Source organism: Biomphalaria glabrata, chromosome 9, assembly GCF_947242115.1.
Source record: "Biomphalaria glabrata chromosome 9, xgBioGlab47.1, whole genome shotgun sequence".
Taxonomy (NCBI): domain Eukaryota; kingdom Metazoa; phylum Mollusca; class Gastropoda; family Planorbidae; genus Biomphalaria; species Biomphalaria glabrata.
In genome coordinates, this window is record NC_074719.1 from 15,131,590 (window position 1) to 15,147,315 (window position 15,726).

The window sequence follows — 15,726 nt, forward strand, 5'->3', positions numbered from 1 at the left end:
TTTGAACATTACATAGCATCTCTGCGTATGAAGTCATAATGTATTTACAATATAAATGAACACTCTACAGAAAAACTGTGATGTAGAAAACTGCACAGCATCCGCTTTGTGACAAACATCAAAACTTACAATAACGAATATTTAAAAAAGTTATAGAGGACAGTATACGAAAAACAATTAATGTAAACTAATGTTACTATTATCTGGTGATATTTTTTGTTAGTTTAAACAAATATCTGTAGAAACATTTGTCTGATAAGTGACTATGCCCCACAGATAGAATTGGGAAAATAAATACAAAGTTATTTTCATGAAATGATTTCCAAACCTTTTAAAAAAGATAACTTTATTAAAAAGTGATTTGCTTAGAACAATAGTAATGACAACTTCATTCAATAGCTGCAAAAAGAATCCTAAAGTAACACTATAAAAGTTTCAATATCTGAAAAGAACTCAAGTCACTTCATCCCCTAATCATATAATCCTCTTTATCTTTATATCCAACAAATATGAAATAAAAAAATTATGAAGTCAGCAATATTTCAAATATTTATTTTTATTTACCTGACAAAAACAATGGCACAATAAATAAACTTAAAATTTAATGTCATAAAAAAAAAACATTCAATATCAATATTGATCTAATGTAAATATTGTTTGAGTGTGTTGATGTTAATCAGTAAGACAGGTAAGCTAAGGATCCTAGGTACAGAAAATGATTGTTATTCTTTTGGCCAGTGTTGCATATTTCTTTGAACTGATGACTATCTTAACAATGTCCACATTGTTGGATGATGACATGAGAATAGAGAGAGGAGAGCATGATGCCAACCGTCCACAGCATATTGTTTATTCCATGTATTAGGAGGGAATAAAGAAAAAGCATTTTTCTCACTGCTGCACTGTCTGCAACCACATAGTAAAATAGCCGTTCTGACATCTTATCTTGTTGTGGCATTCACTCTGCAAGTCATTCAAAGGAATCAATAGTATGATCTTTGCAAACGTAGGCCAAAACTGGATGACACCTTACCATTCCACATATATAGTCATAATTCCTTTTAATGGCCGATTCATTGACTTTGGGTTCTTGAACTGCTTCCAACAATCTGCATTTGTTTTGTCCTGGATGAAGCAATACAGCAAACCACAGCTTGTGCAAACTGGAAAGGAATTGTGTAAAGTTGGTCAAATAAACAGGGGACAACTTTGAAAGTACCATCAGCAAACCAACAGTTGCTACTCCACAACCAATCCAGTAACTGTCATGGAAAACAAGAAAGCAACTATTTTTGCTTGTCTCAAAAGATTTTCACTACTTTCACCACACTTTGGCCTTTGATTACAAGATCCTCCAATGGATAGATTCTACCCAATTACCTCCCCTAGTTCTCAGCACTTACCTGGCGAGAACTTTAGTAAGCTTTGATGCAGTTTGTGCTGGATAACATTGACATCCTCTACATCGAATGAGCCAAAACACTTGACAACAGTTTTCATAGTTGTCTTATTATTTTAGATCTCCATGCTCTAAACTTTAGAATAAATGGGGAGGAGAGAGGAACACTATAAGAACAGATCAAAACAATCAGTAGAAATCAACACATCAGTGCTTCAAGCCTAAGTAGAAATCAACACATCAGTGCTTAAAGCCTAAGTCCTAACAGCACCATAACACAATGACTTAGAAGCAAATATTTAATTGAGGAAAAAAATGACCAGACACCATTTGAAAATTTAAAATCCTTTTAGAAATTCAGTATTTGAACATTTTAAAAGATATACAGGTTTCCTATCTTAAAATCTTTTCTAAAAAAATGAGAAACTTGTTTTACAGATATTTATAGAAATTCATGTATAATATTTTAAATCTTTTATTGTATCTAATAAATACAAATCAAGAAAAGGCAAAAAAGAAATTAATCTTAACTTTCAACTTAACCCTTAAAACGCATGTGGTAGTTGAGCCTCTAAACAACACAATAGTAATTAAAACAGCTCAGCATTTTAAGGGTTAAGGATGTTACAAGACTGATTCCATAGTCATCAACCTAAAAATGTTCAATATGCTCAAAGTGGTACAATTCATAACATAATGCTGAGCACACTCAATCAAATGTTCTTCAAGTCAAATCAGGTATCTTTGAATGGCTAAGACTAATTTATATACTAATAGTTACTCCAAGTTTTAAGCACAAGGTGTATCCAGCACTACAAATAGTAATACTTCAGATGATAATACTTTCACAACTGTAGGTGGGATTTCTCAACTAAATTTTTCACCCAATTTCAAGAAATGTGGGAAACTTAATTAATTTGTTTTTGGTTTCCAGTATTTTCTTGTTTCTATTCTAGAACTGATAATGAGTGTCAAGATTTTATCATTTTTCTTTGGTAAATTATAAGCTAAAATATTAAAAAAGATAAACTACTCTTGCGTTATAACATTTTTAGAAGTTGTACACCCTACACAAATATTTCTGAATACTTTACACATTTTTAAAAGTTGGAAAGACAGCAGGCCTATTTGGAAAAAAACGTTATTTCAAAGGTTAAATCTCTGTCTAGTGTTTTTATCGCAAAGAAATAACAAGAATTTCTACACATTGAAAGTATTTTTATTAAATTTTAAATTGCTTACTCCTTAATATAAAATAATATAATGTCTCACTATTTGACTAGCTACCATTATGGGATTAAAATAGAAACATGTTTGAAATCACATTAACAAATTATGTTTCAAAAGCTACAATAAATATGCTTCTTTTTCTTCATTACTACAGTGAAAGCCAATCTAATATAGTGGCAAGAAAAAGGGCTACTAAGTATTTGTATCAGCTGTTTTATTTTTCTATGCTATCAATCATAATACAATCAATACCAGATCTGTTTTTATTAGGTCCCTTTGCTTTATCACACAATGGTTTAAAACAAGCATTAATTTTTAAGCATATACATTAAAACAAAACTTTGCTTCATTGTTTGAAACCATTTTCCTTTGTCATATTTATTATTTATTTCTTATAATAAATAAAAGTATAATTTAAAAAACATCTTTTCCATCAACCAGCCAAAGAGAAGAAATATCTCAACACAGACCAATTACATTTTTGTATAAGTACATTCCAATCAAGTTTTCATCTGGATCAGAGAAACACGTAACATCGAGCGAGACAGAACCTTGTTTTAGTGCAAACTTGAGAGGTTTCAATGAGAAAATTTAAAAAGCATGAGTAGAAAGAAAAGAATGTTAGAAAAACATTGACAAAAGAATGAATTAACAAAAAACAATCCTTGGAGCACAGCCTGTTGATCACAAACTTGACTTTTTCCTTTTTTTTTTCCCCCATAAATAATGAATTTAAATGCCAATAAAGAAAAAACTTGATAACAAAAACATCTATAGCACCTAAGTCTTGTCACAAACATTTACTATGTACATTTACTGGCAGCATTTTAAAATTTGACTCACTCTAATTTAATAACCTAAAAAGTTGGTCACTTTGGTTCTGAAAGGAAGTCAACTTCCACAAACTGTTCTAACAATACTGAAAAGCAGAAGAACTAGAGACTGTAATGGGAGGGGGAGGGGGGGGGGAGTGGGTACAGAGAAAAGAAAAACTATTTGAACAGAACATGAACTTTTCAAAGGACCACCCTACAAAAAGTACACTGCCACAAGACCAGACAAAATCATCAAGGTTTTTTACTGGGTGGTTGTAATTTTACAGCTCCTTAAGGAACAGCCAAGGTTGATGTGTTGATTTTGAGCCCTCTAGCTATTAATAAATCATTGAATTCATTGGTTTAGTGGACCACACATACCAAAGAATTCAACTTGTTAGAGGCATGTTAGCTCAGTATTAACTGAACCATTTATTAAATGATCAGTTAAACCCTGATTTAGTGAAAGCAAAATGTGCCATGTTTGCACAGTCAAAAAGCTATGTGCATTCTCAGCCTCATTTGTAGTGCACACAGTGGTATTGTGCTTACATAAAATTGGGAAGGAGGTATTGTATAAAGAATACATAGCAGCAACCATATGACAAAATAAGCTGTAAGACAAACAAAAGGTTGTTTGCAGAACAAGACAAATTTAGATAACTTTTAGTTATCATAAATTTAGATGGGAGTCAAATTTTAAATAATGCTCTTCAGTTAAACAATTACAATTCATGAACATCATATTCAGCTAGAAGTTTCACAGATATATTTACAATAATATCAGACAATCAGAAGTTATGCCTTATATCAACTGTCAGTATCAACCGATGGTTCACTATTGAAAGGTGTAAGTTTTTCTGAGTGATAAATTCTTGAGATCTGCATTAGCAAGGGCCCAGTCTCAGGGTCATTCAACCATTGACTGGCTGTTATCGGGTTCTCTAACATCTGTAAGAAGGCTGAGGGTGAGAAAAAAAAAAGCCAAGGTTATACTATTGTTGATAATAAAAAAAAGTGCTAACCTACAATATGAGAATAGTGAATCATTAAATGAAATCACCTAGTCTTGCCATAAATGAAAAACTTTCAGCATCTTTCAACAACCTCACATAAATATTTATCCTAAGTAACCAAACAAAAAAAATATGTATTCCAAGTAACCTAACAGTATAAATATTTATTCCAAGTAACCTAACAACATAAATATTTATCCTAAGTAACCAAACAACAAAAATATGTATTCCAAGTAACCTTACAGTATAAATATTTATTCCAAGTAACCTAACAACATAAATATTTATCCTAAGTAACCTAACAACATAAATATTTATTTCAAGTAACCTAAAAGCCACAGATAAAAATAAGTTGTGATGGTAACCAAAAAAAAATAAATAAACAGTCTTATATGCTTTAGTGCCACCAAAACATTAATTAATGTCATAGTTAACTACAGAAACAAAGTAAAATGCTGATTTAACCTGTACATAAAATGGTCATCATAAACTTTTAGTCAATAAAACTATTCAAAGTCTTCGTTACCTAATAAACACCTGGGACTGTTCAAGCCAAGCTGTACACTAGGGTGTGCTAAGATGGCCTTATAGACAGGACTGTTGGGATCTAAGCCTTGGTCTATGCTATCTGGTCTTTCCTTTTTATCACTCAGTAACCAGTCACACTAAGCAGAAATATAAAGCACAAAATACTTATGAAAGCTAGAAAGTGAACCGGGACAAAATTATGAGCAACATTTTTTTTTTAAGAGTATCACTAGTAACTACTAATAAATTTTTAACACCCATCAAATGTTACAAATTATATTTTTGTAATTATTGTTTAGAAGCCAGATAAGAAATTTTTCAACAGTGAGTCAATTTTAAATCCAAAGATGTCTAAAATATACATTAGATCAACAAATTTACTACTTAGATTATTGATTAAATCCTAGTTTATATATATATATATATATATATATATATAAAAATATCAATAAAGAATTCTTATATGGAACTAGTAAAACAAAGTCGATTCAAAAACTTACAGCTGCTTCTTGACTGTTACGAGATAACCGCAGGGCATGGATAGCTTCCTTCTCAGCAAAGCCCATCTCAAGAAGATTTTGTAGAGCCTATAAAGAGAAGAACAGATTACAGTAGAAAATTGATAATCCAGATTAATAAGGAGCAGGGTCTGTCCAGAAAATCAAATTGTCTGGATAACTGAAAACAGAATATTATAAACTGTCCATTTCACCAACAATATAAAAAAAATTCATATCGATGTATCGCTCTGTAGCTAAACATAAAATTCAAGTAAATTATAAAGGGAACAAAGCATTATAGGTAGTAGCCTATGATTATTGAGAGAACTTAACACTGATCTTTTGCTGCACATTAGCAAGATTACTTAAATAGCCTACAATAAACAAAAAAAAAAAAAAAAAAGGCAGTCTGGATATTTGACATTCCAGATAATTGATGTTCTGATAAAGGACGCTCTACTGTACACACAAATTAAAAGTGAATCCTAAAAGTAATTGAAGAGGATGGTTAGTGTCATAGCAATTAGCTGGTTCAATGATTTAACAAGCAAGCCAATCAATAAATCAAACTTTCCTTGGAGCACACACCACCAGGTGACAGGGCAAGAGGAAGGCAAAGAAACAAAATTATGATTTTGACCTTGTGCTTCTTTGGACAACACAAAAACTTCCTACATTTTCTCAAGACAGAACACGCCAGAAATAGGAAAATATAAATTAAAGCAAATAAATAAATATGCTCAGTATAAATTCAACTTCAAGAACTTTGCTATTTGATAGCGTAACACAATAGTTCAATGCTCAACCTTTTTTTTTCCTACAAAGTTCTTATTGAGCAGACATTTTATTTCCAAATAAACATTTTCTTATCAAAACAAACACACAAAACATATTTTTATCTATACTATAGTCTGCCATTACCAACATTTATCGTTAGAACATTAGCTAGTACAATATAGTGAAAAAAATCAATAAAATTTAGCCCTCTATAAAACATCAGATGCTGTGGCCTAAATTCCTTCTCTTTAGTTGAACCTTTTGGTTGTTGTACAGCTTTGAACTAAATGCTTGTGTGCTGCATGCCAAACATACTCTCAAACACACAATATGCAAATTTGCATAGCTTATTAGTAGCAGTCTTTACTGTCTCTTTGATTTCATGAGTTTTATAGAAAAATTTATTTTGGAAAAATAGCAGCAGAACAAGTTATCTAGACATATTGAAATGTCACATATAATAGTCAATTATTTTAATCCAATCCTAGAGTTGTGAATGTGGCTAGAGGCTGGGTCAATTAAAAATCTAAATTCTGACTGTACAGTAACAATATTGTAACAATTTTAAATTTTGTGTTCTATTTATTCTCAATAAAATGTTACAAGCTAACCTCTTACAAAGATCCCACTTCCCTCTTCTCTTGAATTGTATTCAACAAATGTCAGTTTCATATGAGGTAGATGTCCTGCGCGTAGTGTATAGGGTTAGGATATTGTGAATATTGCTAGAATATTGTGTATGTGTGTGTTTACGTCATCCTTAGTTCCCGCAAGAGAGAGAGAGCTTCTGTTGTTGGCTGGTTAGCTAGTTTTCTGTTTACCCGTTGTAACGGTATGTAAGTACATAGTTTTATTAAGGAGGATGATCTTTCAGTACGGGTGTCGCTATTGAAAAGTTCTTCGTTGTAGCGGTATTGCTAGATCTAGGTTTTCTTTTCGTTTCAGGTGTTAGGCTTGTGCTATGGGAAAGATATGTCACCTTTCCGCCTTGGAGCCGTATCGTAACTATCCTTGTTGAGGTGTAAAAAGTTGTTGGTCTGTAGGGTATTGCGAGCCCTGATTGACTGTGGCACCGCATTTTAAGGTGTGCTATATCTATTGTAAATAATTTGATTATGTGCACTTACTTTTGTAAATACCATTAAGACTCCAACATTTGTATCAAAATACTTTATCTGTTCATTAAATTGCTAAACTTCCGCTTGGGTTGTTAACTAATGTCAGTTCACTTATTATTATTAACATTAATAGTGTTCGTGTTGAACAATTGCTGTTTATTTACTAACTGTTTAGTTGAACAACATTTATTCGGTGCTCGTACTTTTGGTTCTTGCTTTATACTGTTCAGGGTGGGGATACAGGACCGTGATACCATACCCTATCTAAGCAAATAACCCACCTGACAGTAGAAACAATTATTTTTCTTCATGAAAAAAAAATCTAAAAAGTGGACAGAACAGGCAACTATTAAATCAACCCTTACTATAGGATTGGGTCTGAATTCTCTGCGCTGAAAGGCACGAATGGTTTCTAAGATGTTTTTAAACCTTGGCCCCTCAGCTCCACCGGTGGCCCCCTGCTGATCATCACTCTCAGGTACTGTAGGCTCACTTGGTGCAGCATCAACTTCCCCCTCATCATTGTCTTCCCCTGGCAGAGGCTTGTCAATATCGGGATCAGATTCATTAGCAAGAAGCCACTCCATGGCTGCTGTTACAGACTGTCTAGATAAAGAGAGAGATATCACTTTGGAAGTAAATAATTATAAAGACACACATACAAAGTCACTATTTAAAGGTTTGAAACTATTCATCATTTCATTTCTGTCATTATAATGTAGCAAAACTCTAGTATCACACATATACTATACACTAACTGGCCACATAAATGAAAAACTTCAATATTTTTTTTTTCATCTTTTATCTTTATAAAGAAATTTTGAACATAAATTTACTTACTGGTTTAACAAAAGAGATTTTTTTGCTCTATGAGCTGGAAAGCCCATATCTGTCAATTGTTTTATGTTAGCTTCAGACAAACCAGTTTTCCTCGTAGGGGCTTCATTCAACATGTCTGATAATGAGCAAAAAAATTCATAATTTAGAAAAGAAAATATATTTCAAATTTATCCAATGTTTTATCTGCTAACTAAGCATCAAAGCTTATATTAAGTTCTGATCATGAGATGTTTCATTTGGTAACCACACAATTAAAGAATAGCAGGCTTCTACTGACAAGGTGGCTAGGGATCAAGCCAAATAATTTATGCAAATTTCATAACTGTAGCAAAATTTAATTTGATTTGCCAAATTGGGATAACAGAAGGATGGTGGAGGTGAAAATAAAGCCAAATAGAGGACCCTGGAAAGTTGAAAAAAAAAATATTTTCCAGGAAATGATAGCTCACACTCTAAAATTGAGCTCACACTCTAAAATTGACAAGCAAATAAAGAATATGCCTTAAATCTGATTAGAAAAAGAAATTACATTTATTTAAAAACTATTGCAAAAAAATTAAAAGTCATGGAAACCTTCCCAATTCACAAAGAGGATACTGACCTTCAGCTTGTTGAAATATTTTTGCAGCCTCTGGGTTCAGACATAAAACACGTTGTGATGCTTCTATTAATGATATAAGTATCCTTCGAAGTTCACTTTGAAACTTGACCAAAAAAAAAGAATTTATTGAATGACTCAAACCATAGCATTCTGGCAATATTGAAATTTCAATTAAGAAACTATGATCAAGAAAAACACTGACAAAGAAAAAACAATAACTATAATCAACTCTTCAACTAAACTTGCCAGACATCAATATTAGTCTTCTTATCTTACTAAGCACAAATATTAATTAGTCTTCTTATCTTACTAAGCACAAATATTAATTAGTCTGTAAGTCAGGTATGCGCTCTGGACTGTCCTTCGATGGTCTCAATGGTACCAGGTTCAAACCCTGCCTGCAAATTTCCCTGCTGTCCTGATTATCTTCAACTCTGAAGGAAAATCCAAAACATGTCAAACAAACAACAGTATTTTATTTCAGTTCTAATGCAATTAGGTCATATATGGAAATTAAGAACAGAAGCTGTCACAGTTCTAAGATGGTACATAGAAAGTCATCTGGGTTTGCAGAGCATTTTATTTTTTTTTATTAAGCTGTGGTAGTAAACTTTATATCAAAACATTTGTCTGGTTCCTAGTGCATAACAGTCAGAGATTACAATGAAATAGTAGCACTAGCTAGTAGTAAGTCAATCAACAAACAGACAAAAAAAATGGCCCCTCATGGTAACCAATAAGACTATCAAATGCTTATAAAAAATGACTAGGTTTCAAATGTTTTTGTTAAAATTTGAACACAAAATTCTAATCAAATAAAACTGAGATCCTAACATGTTTCTTCAAATAATTGTTCATCATGTTAAACTTTGAACCACTTTCTATCTTCATGTATTCTACCATGTTTGTAAACAAATTTCTTGGAGGAAACTATTTTATTGTACTGTTATTTGAATCTATAAATGTGTTGAGTCAAAATATTGTCAATTACAAAGATTCTAGATAATCTTAATATATTCACACCAATTCCTAGTCTTCACTAATATGTATCACACAATTACTTCATAATTTAATATAATCACATTTAATTAAAAATATTGACATACATCGAGACTAGAGGTTGGTTCTTCTTCGGGTAGATCATGATTTTTCTTCGGTAGATGTGCTGTGGCCTTACGTATAGTTGAAATATCAGGAGCTTTTTTCTCATCTCTTTGTCTCTCTGTTTCCAAATGCGGTACATTCATTCTTTTTCTAAGCAACAGTAACTCATCTGAAAGTTTAGGATACAAAAAAAAAACAATTCAAACATTTTTAATAACAAAACAAAAAAATCAGAAACATTCCCTTTTTCACTTTAATTGGGTGATGGTATCAAAAAAAAGTTTGTGACCTTTAACCCAGAATAGCCACAAAAACAGCTACATTCATTTTGATGCTGAAAGAGACAAACTATATGAATGACATTTTTTGTTCGTCAACTTTTAAATGAACTTGGCAAAACAATCCAGAAAAACATCTAAATTACAAGAAAAAAAAGAGACTGCCTAGTCATGTGGTATGCACTCTGAACTGTTGTCTTGATGGTCCAGGATTTAAACTCTGCCCACCACCATCGCCCACCATCCTGAGGGAGAACTGGGATGTAATAATCTTTAATTCTGTATCAACATCTGAAAAAAGTAACAATATTATTGGTCCCAGTTTTTCTAAACAAATAAATACACTTAACACAGTTTCACATTGTGTTGACAATTATGTGACTTGGTCTGGAAAAAAAAAAAAAAATTTAGAATGAACTGCAAACAAAATTGTAGGTAAACTTTACCAAATTCTCTGACTCCCTGTTGTGCTAAAGTGCCTTCATCAAAAAGTGTTTTTCCAGTTCTCACTAGAACTAACTTAAACATCAGTGAGTTTTTCAGAGGATCTGCTGACAAGCCTGTCAATGCAGGGGGTAGGTCCAACAAATGTTCCAAAGCAAGTTTTACCTGGAATAGAATATAACTTGTATTTAACAGACCTCTAGCTGTGACAAATAATGAGATAAAGTTTCAAGCACCCTTTCAAGACAATTGAGAACAAACAACAAATAGAAAGCAAAATATACATTTTTTAAAATTTCAAATCAAAGTTTTTTTCCTACAAAAGTCAAATGTATGTGAGAGTTTCTAGTATTTATTTCATAGAATTTTAACTAATACTCCTAAATTCATTTCAAATTTTACAAGGGCAGAAAAAATTTTTTTCACCAAGTAATGGAAAGATCACTCTTTTATTTCTGCAAGTTGGACAGACTAGAGTTACCCCCATAATTTTAGAGGCGAAAAAAAAAAGGGGGGGGGGAACAAGTAGTATTCACCCGTCACTAAATAGCATGGCCGGACTTAACCATTGTGACCAAGATGTCAAGGAAAGAGAACAAGTAATCTACTCTGTATTCACCCGTCACTAAATAGCAGGGCTGGACTTAACCATTGTGTTGCCCTATGCGAAACAGATTTCGAGGGGCCCAGTTTGGGTAGGGATTCGGATAATATGTGAAAATTAAGAGTTTGTATTGCATAGTTCTTCCAGATACCAGTGTTAAAAACTCTATTTGTTCCAGATATGTCATGAAACCAGCAATATTTTAACAACATAAATAGTGTGTGTGTTCTACAAGATTAGATATATTATCTTTGATACGTTTTAGGAGAATTAAAAGAACAAAAACCAAAGCATGTCAATATTTTTTTGTCCAGCTTAAAAACTCAAAGAATAATAGTTAAGAATCTAACAATACTAAAGACCTTCTTATATTCACTTTACAATCTTTTCTTATTTTTGGAAACTTTCTGTGCTCTTGTTTATTTGGACTAGGAAGTAGATTATCATCAACTCTGAAGGAACATCCGAAACATGTCAAACATTTGACAAACATAAACAAAAAATTTTGTATTTGTAGTTATCATTCATCCAACTCTATTTAAAGTCTCCCCTTTTTTTGTTACCACCCCTAAAAGGAAAAAAGCCTCTATTAGTTTTGTGTAGTCTGTTGGTACCTATGTCCGTTCATCCGTCCGACACATTTAAATCTCATACACTAAAAAAGCTATGGGTAATCAAATGACATGATACTTTGCAAACTCTGCAGCTTGGGAATTGAGGTGCAATGCCTTTTGTTGTTTGTTTTTAAATTTAATCTTCCAACTCGTTTATGTTTAAATATACCACTTTTAAAACATAAAATTAAAGGTATATGAGGATATATATGGAAAGGAAAATAATGTGAAGAACAGCATTTAATGTAACATTTATACCAACAGCTATATCGCATTTGTCTAAAAATAAATAATTTAATTATGTATATTACATATTTGAGTTTATTTTTGGTGTATTAGCTAAAAAAAATTAACAGAAACGCTTACTAAAAAACAACAACAAACAAACAAAGAATGCATATCTTTAAATATTTGTCTAAAAGAGATTTGATAGCTAGTGCTTTGTATTTACAACTAAGAAGTCACTCTACTGCTGACTACAAACACAAAACTTTGACCATTGACCAAAGATAGTCGATACAGACCAGGAACGAGAGAGAGGCTTCTGTCCAAAGAGCCCTAAAAATTAGGTGATCATTTCATCACACATCCTATTGTCAAGGTCTCTTAGACATTGGCTGCTCATGCCACGTCGAGGCCCAAGAGGAGGTTGTTCATACTCCCACAATGTATCAAGCTATTAACAGTTAGGATGACGCCACAATAGAGTGCGAATAAAGAATATTTTTGTAATATTTGTAAAAGGAACTAAATAAAAACAAACAGAATAAATGGGATTCTCTACTCATGTACATACCAGTACATGATAAATATAACTGAACTACTAAAATGTGGTCATGTTATTAATGAATAAATTGAAAGTTAGAATTAACATTATTGACATGTACTAACTTTATCACATGTCCAGTCTTTACCAACATCAACAATGGTGTCCACGCCATTCATATTCGTTACTCTGACCTTCATCATAGCAGAAGGAGGGAACAAAAAGGAGTCAGTCACAACCATTTAGAAGTCAAGTAGATTCAGATGGTAGAAAATGTGTTCAATCTGTTTAAATCAAAATTAAATACTTATATAGTTTCATAAATGAAACATTTCAACAATATGCTTAATAATTTTTTTAAACAATATTAATTGATATATTAATACCATACTCATAGGCATAACACATAACATTCACACCTAATCTAGCTTTAGAGTCTACTAGATCTTTTCTACTGTCCAATAGCTGAGGAGTTAAATACAATTTTTTTTTCTTTTTCCAAGGTTTGACCATTCCATTGCTTAAATATCTATAACTATAAATTATAAAAAAGTAAAATTTAAAAAAAAAATGTGTGAGAGCATTTGAAAAAAAAAAAAAAGAGTCAGCAAATGCCAAAACACTCTGGAATTAATTCATTATTAATTGGTCCTTGCTCGTGTGGAGTTTTTGATCTCCCATCGAGCGCCTCCCCAGGTGGCGGATAGGGGAATGCCCTCCAGATATGGTGGGTACCGGGGAAATAAAATACCCGGGGTGGACCAAAATCAAACCTGCTGCCTTGCAGGAAGTGGAGGGATCCACAAAGGCTAAGGCACCTTACCCGAAAATAAAGGCAGCTATCCAGAAAGCTGAAAGGGGCAGCCCCCCAGATGGTTATGCACAGGGCTAACAACTCTGTCATATAAAAAATACTGTTACGAAAGCTAATACACACAAGAAAACCCGGACAGATCTCAACGGAAAACGACCTAGGCCTGGAAAAGGACATGATTTTTGTTTTGCGACATGGAACGTGCTAAGCCTTTATAGAGCAGGTGCGCTAGCCCAACTTACTGAAGTGTTAAAGAAATATAGGATACCCCTTGTAGCCCTACAGGAAATCAGGTGGAAAGACTCGGACATTCTCAGAACCAAGGAGTATACTATATTTTATAGTGGTGGAAGCACTAACAACTTAGGTACAGGTTTTGTTGTTAAAAAGGAAATGGTAGGTAATGTCATTGGATTTAAACCTGTAAGTGATAGACTCTGCTCACTAAGTTTGAAAGGAAAATTCTTCAACATATCATTCATCAATGTTCATGCCCCTACTGAAGATGCAGATGATAACACAAAAGAAGCCTTCTATGATGGACTGGAAAGAATTTATGATGAAGCGCCAAAGCATGACATCAAAATAGTCCTAGGAGATTTCAATGCAAAAATTGGAAAGGAACCAGCATTCAGACCAATAATTGGCAAAGAAAGTTTACATGAAGAGACCAACAATAATGGCATAAGATTAGTGGACTTTGCATCAGGAAAAGGAATGTCTATCAGCAGCACAAAATTCCAACATAAGAATATTCACAAGGTAACCTGGATCTCACCTGATGGCAACACCCAGAATCAAATAGATCATATACTCATAGATAAGAGACATGGATCAGACATACTAGATGTAAGAAGTTTCAGAGGAGCTAATGCTGACTCAGACCACCTACTAGTAAAAGCTAAATTTAGACAAAGAATAAGTACCATACACAATTACCAAAGAAAGAGAGCACAGCAATATGATAGTCAAAAACTCACAAAGGATCCACTTGTTGCAGAAACTTATAGAATGGCACTCCAAACACAACTGACAACATTAGAAAAGGACTGCGAAAATAACATAAATGAGCATTGGGAAATAATAAAGCATGCTATCAAAAGAACAGCAGAAGAGGTAGTTGGATTTAAACAAAAGAACGAGAAAATAGGGTGGTATGATGATGAATGCAGACAAACTATAGAAGAGAAGAACAATGCCCGAATGATAATGCTACAGAGAGAAACCAGGAACACTAGACAGCAATACAATGAAGCAAGAAGAAGGGCCACAAAAGTTTTAAGAAAGAAAAAACGGGAATGGGAAAAGTCCAAGATCACTCAAATTGAGGAACTAGCAAAGGAGGGAGACATGAGAGGAATGTATATGAAAATTAAAGATGAAAAGAACGGATTTCAAGCTAGATCACACATGTGTGAGAACAAAGATGGTCAGCTTATTACAGAAAACAGCAGGGTCATTGAGAAATGGGCTGAATACTTTGAGGAGATCCTAAATACCACTGAAGATGGAGACAATGGAGAATATGAAAAGCCGCATGGGGGACCAGATCCCTTAGTTAACCCTCCAACACTCATTGAAACATCAGAAATAATTAGGACCATGAAGAATCACAAAGCACCAGGAGAGGACCAAATCACAGCAGAACTAATTAAATATGGAGGGAAAGACTTACATTCCCAAATACACAGACTAATATCAAGAATTTGGGAAGAAGAAGTAATACCAACAGAATGGGAAACGGCTCTTATAACCCCAATACACAAAAAAGGATCCAAGTTAAAGTGCTGTAATTACAGAGGAATCTCTCTACTAAATGTGACTTATAAGATACTGTCTAGGCTTATAACTAAGAGACTAGGAAAATATTCAGAAGAAATCTTAGGTGACTACCAATGTGGTTTCAGACCCAACAAATCCACAACCGGCCACATCTTCACACTAAGATGTATACTAGAAAAATGCCATGAATACAACATACCAATCCACCAACTCTTTATAGACTATAAAATGGCTTATGACAGTATCAGAAGGAAATACCTATATGACACACTACAGGATTTTGGAATACCCAACAAGCTGACAAGACTTATACATATGACATTAAACAACTCAAAAAGCAAAGTCATAATACAAGGAGAACGACTCACGGGAATTTAGGATTAAACGAGGATTAAGACAAGGAGACGCACTTTCCTGCATGCTTTTCAAATTAACACTGGAGAGAGTTATAAGAAATATACACATAAACACAAGGGGAACTATTACTAACTACTTC

At 33.1% G+C, this 15,726-nt stretch overlaps 1 protein-coding gene across 2 annotated transcripts in view; it reads right to left on the reverse strand.

Annotated features, from left to right (window-relative positions):
• Positions 1-15,726, reverse strand: part of LOC106068341 (ubiquitin-associated domain-containing protein 1-like) — a 23,080-nt gene continuing 7,354 nt past the window's right edge. For both annotated transcript variants that reach the window (XM_056040752.1, XM_056040751.1), the window contains exons 2-10: positions 12,760-12,918; positions 10,653-10,815; positions 9,931-10,097; positions 8,825-8,927; positions 8,224-8,338; positions 7,749-7,989; positions 5,489-5,575; positions 4,987-5,125; positions 1-4,406 (exon numbers count right to left, since the gene is read on the reverse strand). In XM_056040752.1, the coding sequence (XP_055896727.1) occupies positions 4,255-4,406; positions 4,987-5,125; positions 5,489-5,575; positions 7,749-7,989; positions 8,224-8,338; positions 8,825-8,927; positions 9,931-10,097; positions 10,653-10,815; positions 12,760-12,876 (1,284 nt within the window). In that variant the 5' untranslated portion in view covers positions 12,877-12,918 and the 3' untranslated portion in view covers positions 1-4,254. The remainder of the gene's footprint in view (positions 4,407-4,986; positions 5,126-5,488; positions 5,576-7,748; positions 7,990-8,223; positions 8,339-8,824; positions 8,928-9,930; positions 10,098-10,652; positions 10,816-12,759; positions 12,919-15,726) is intronic.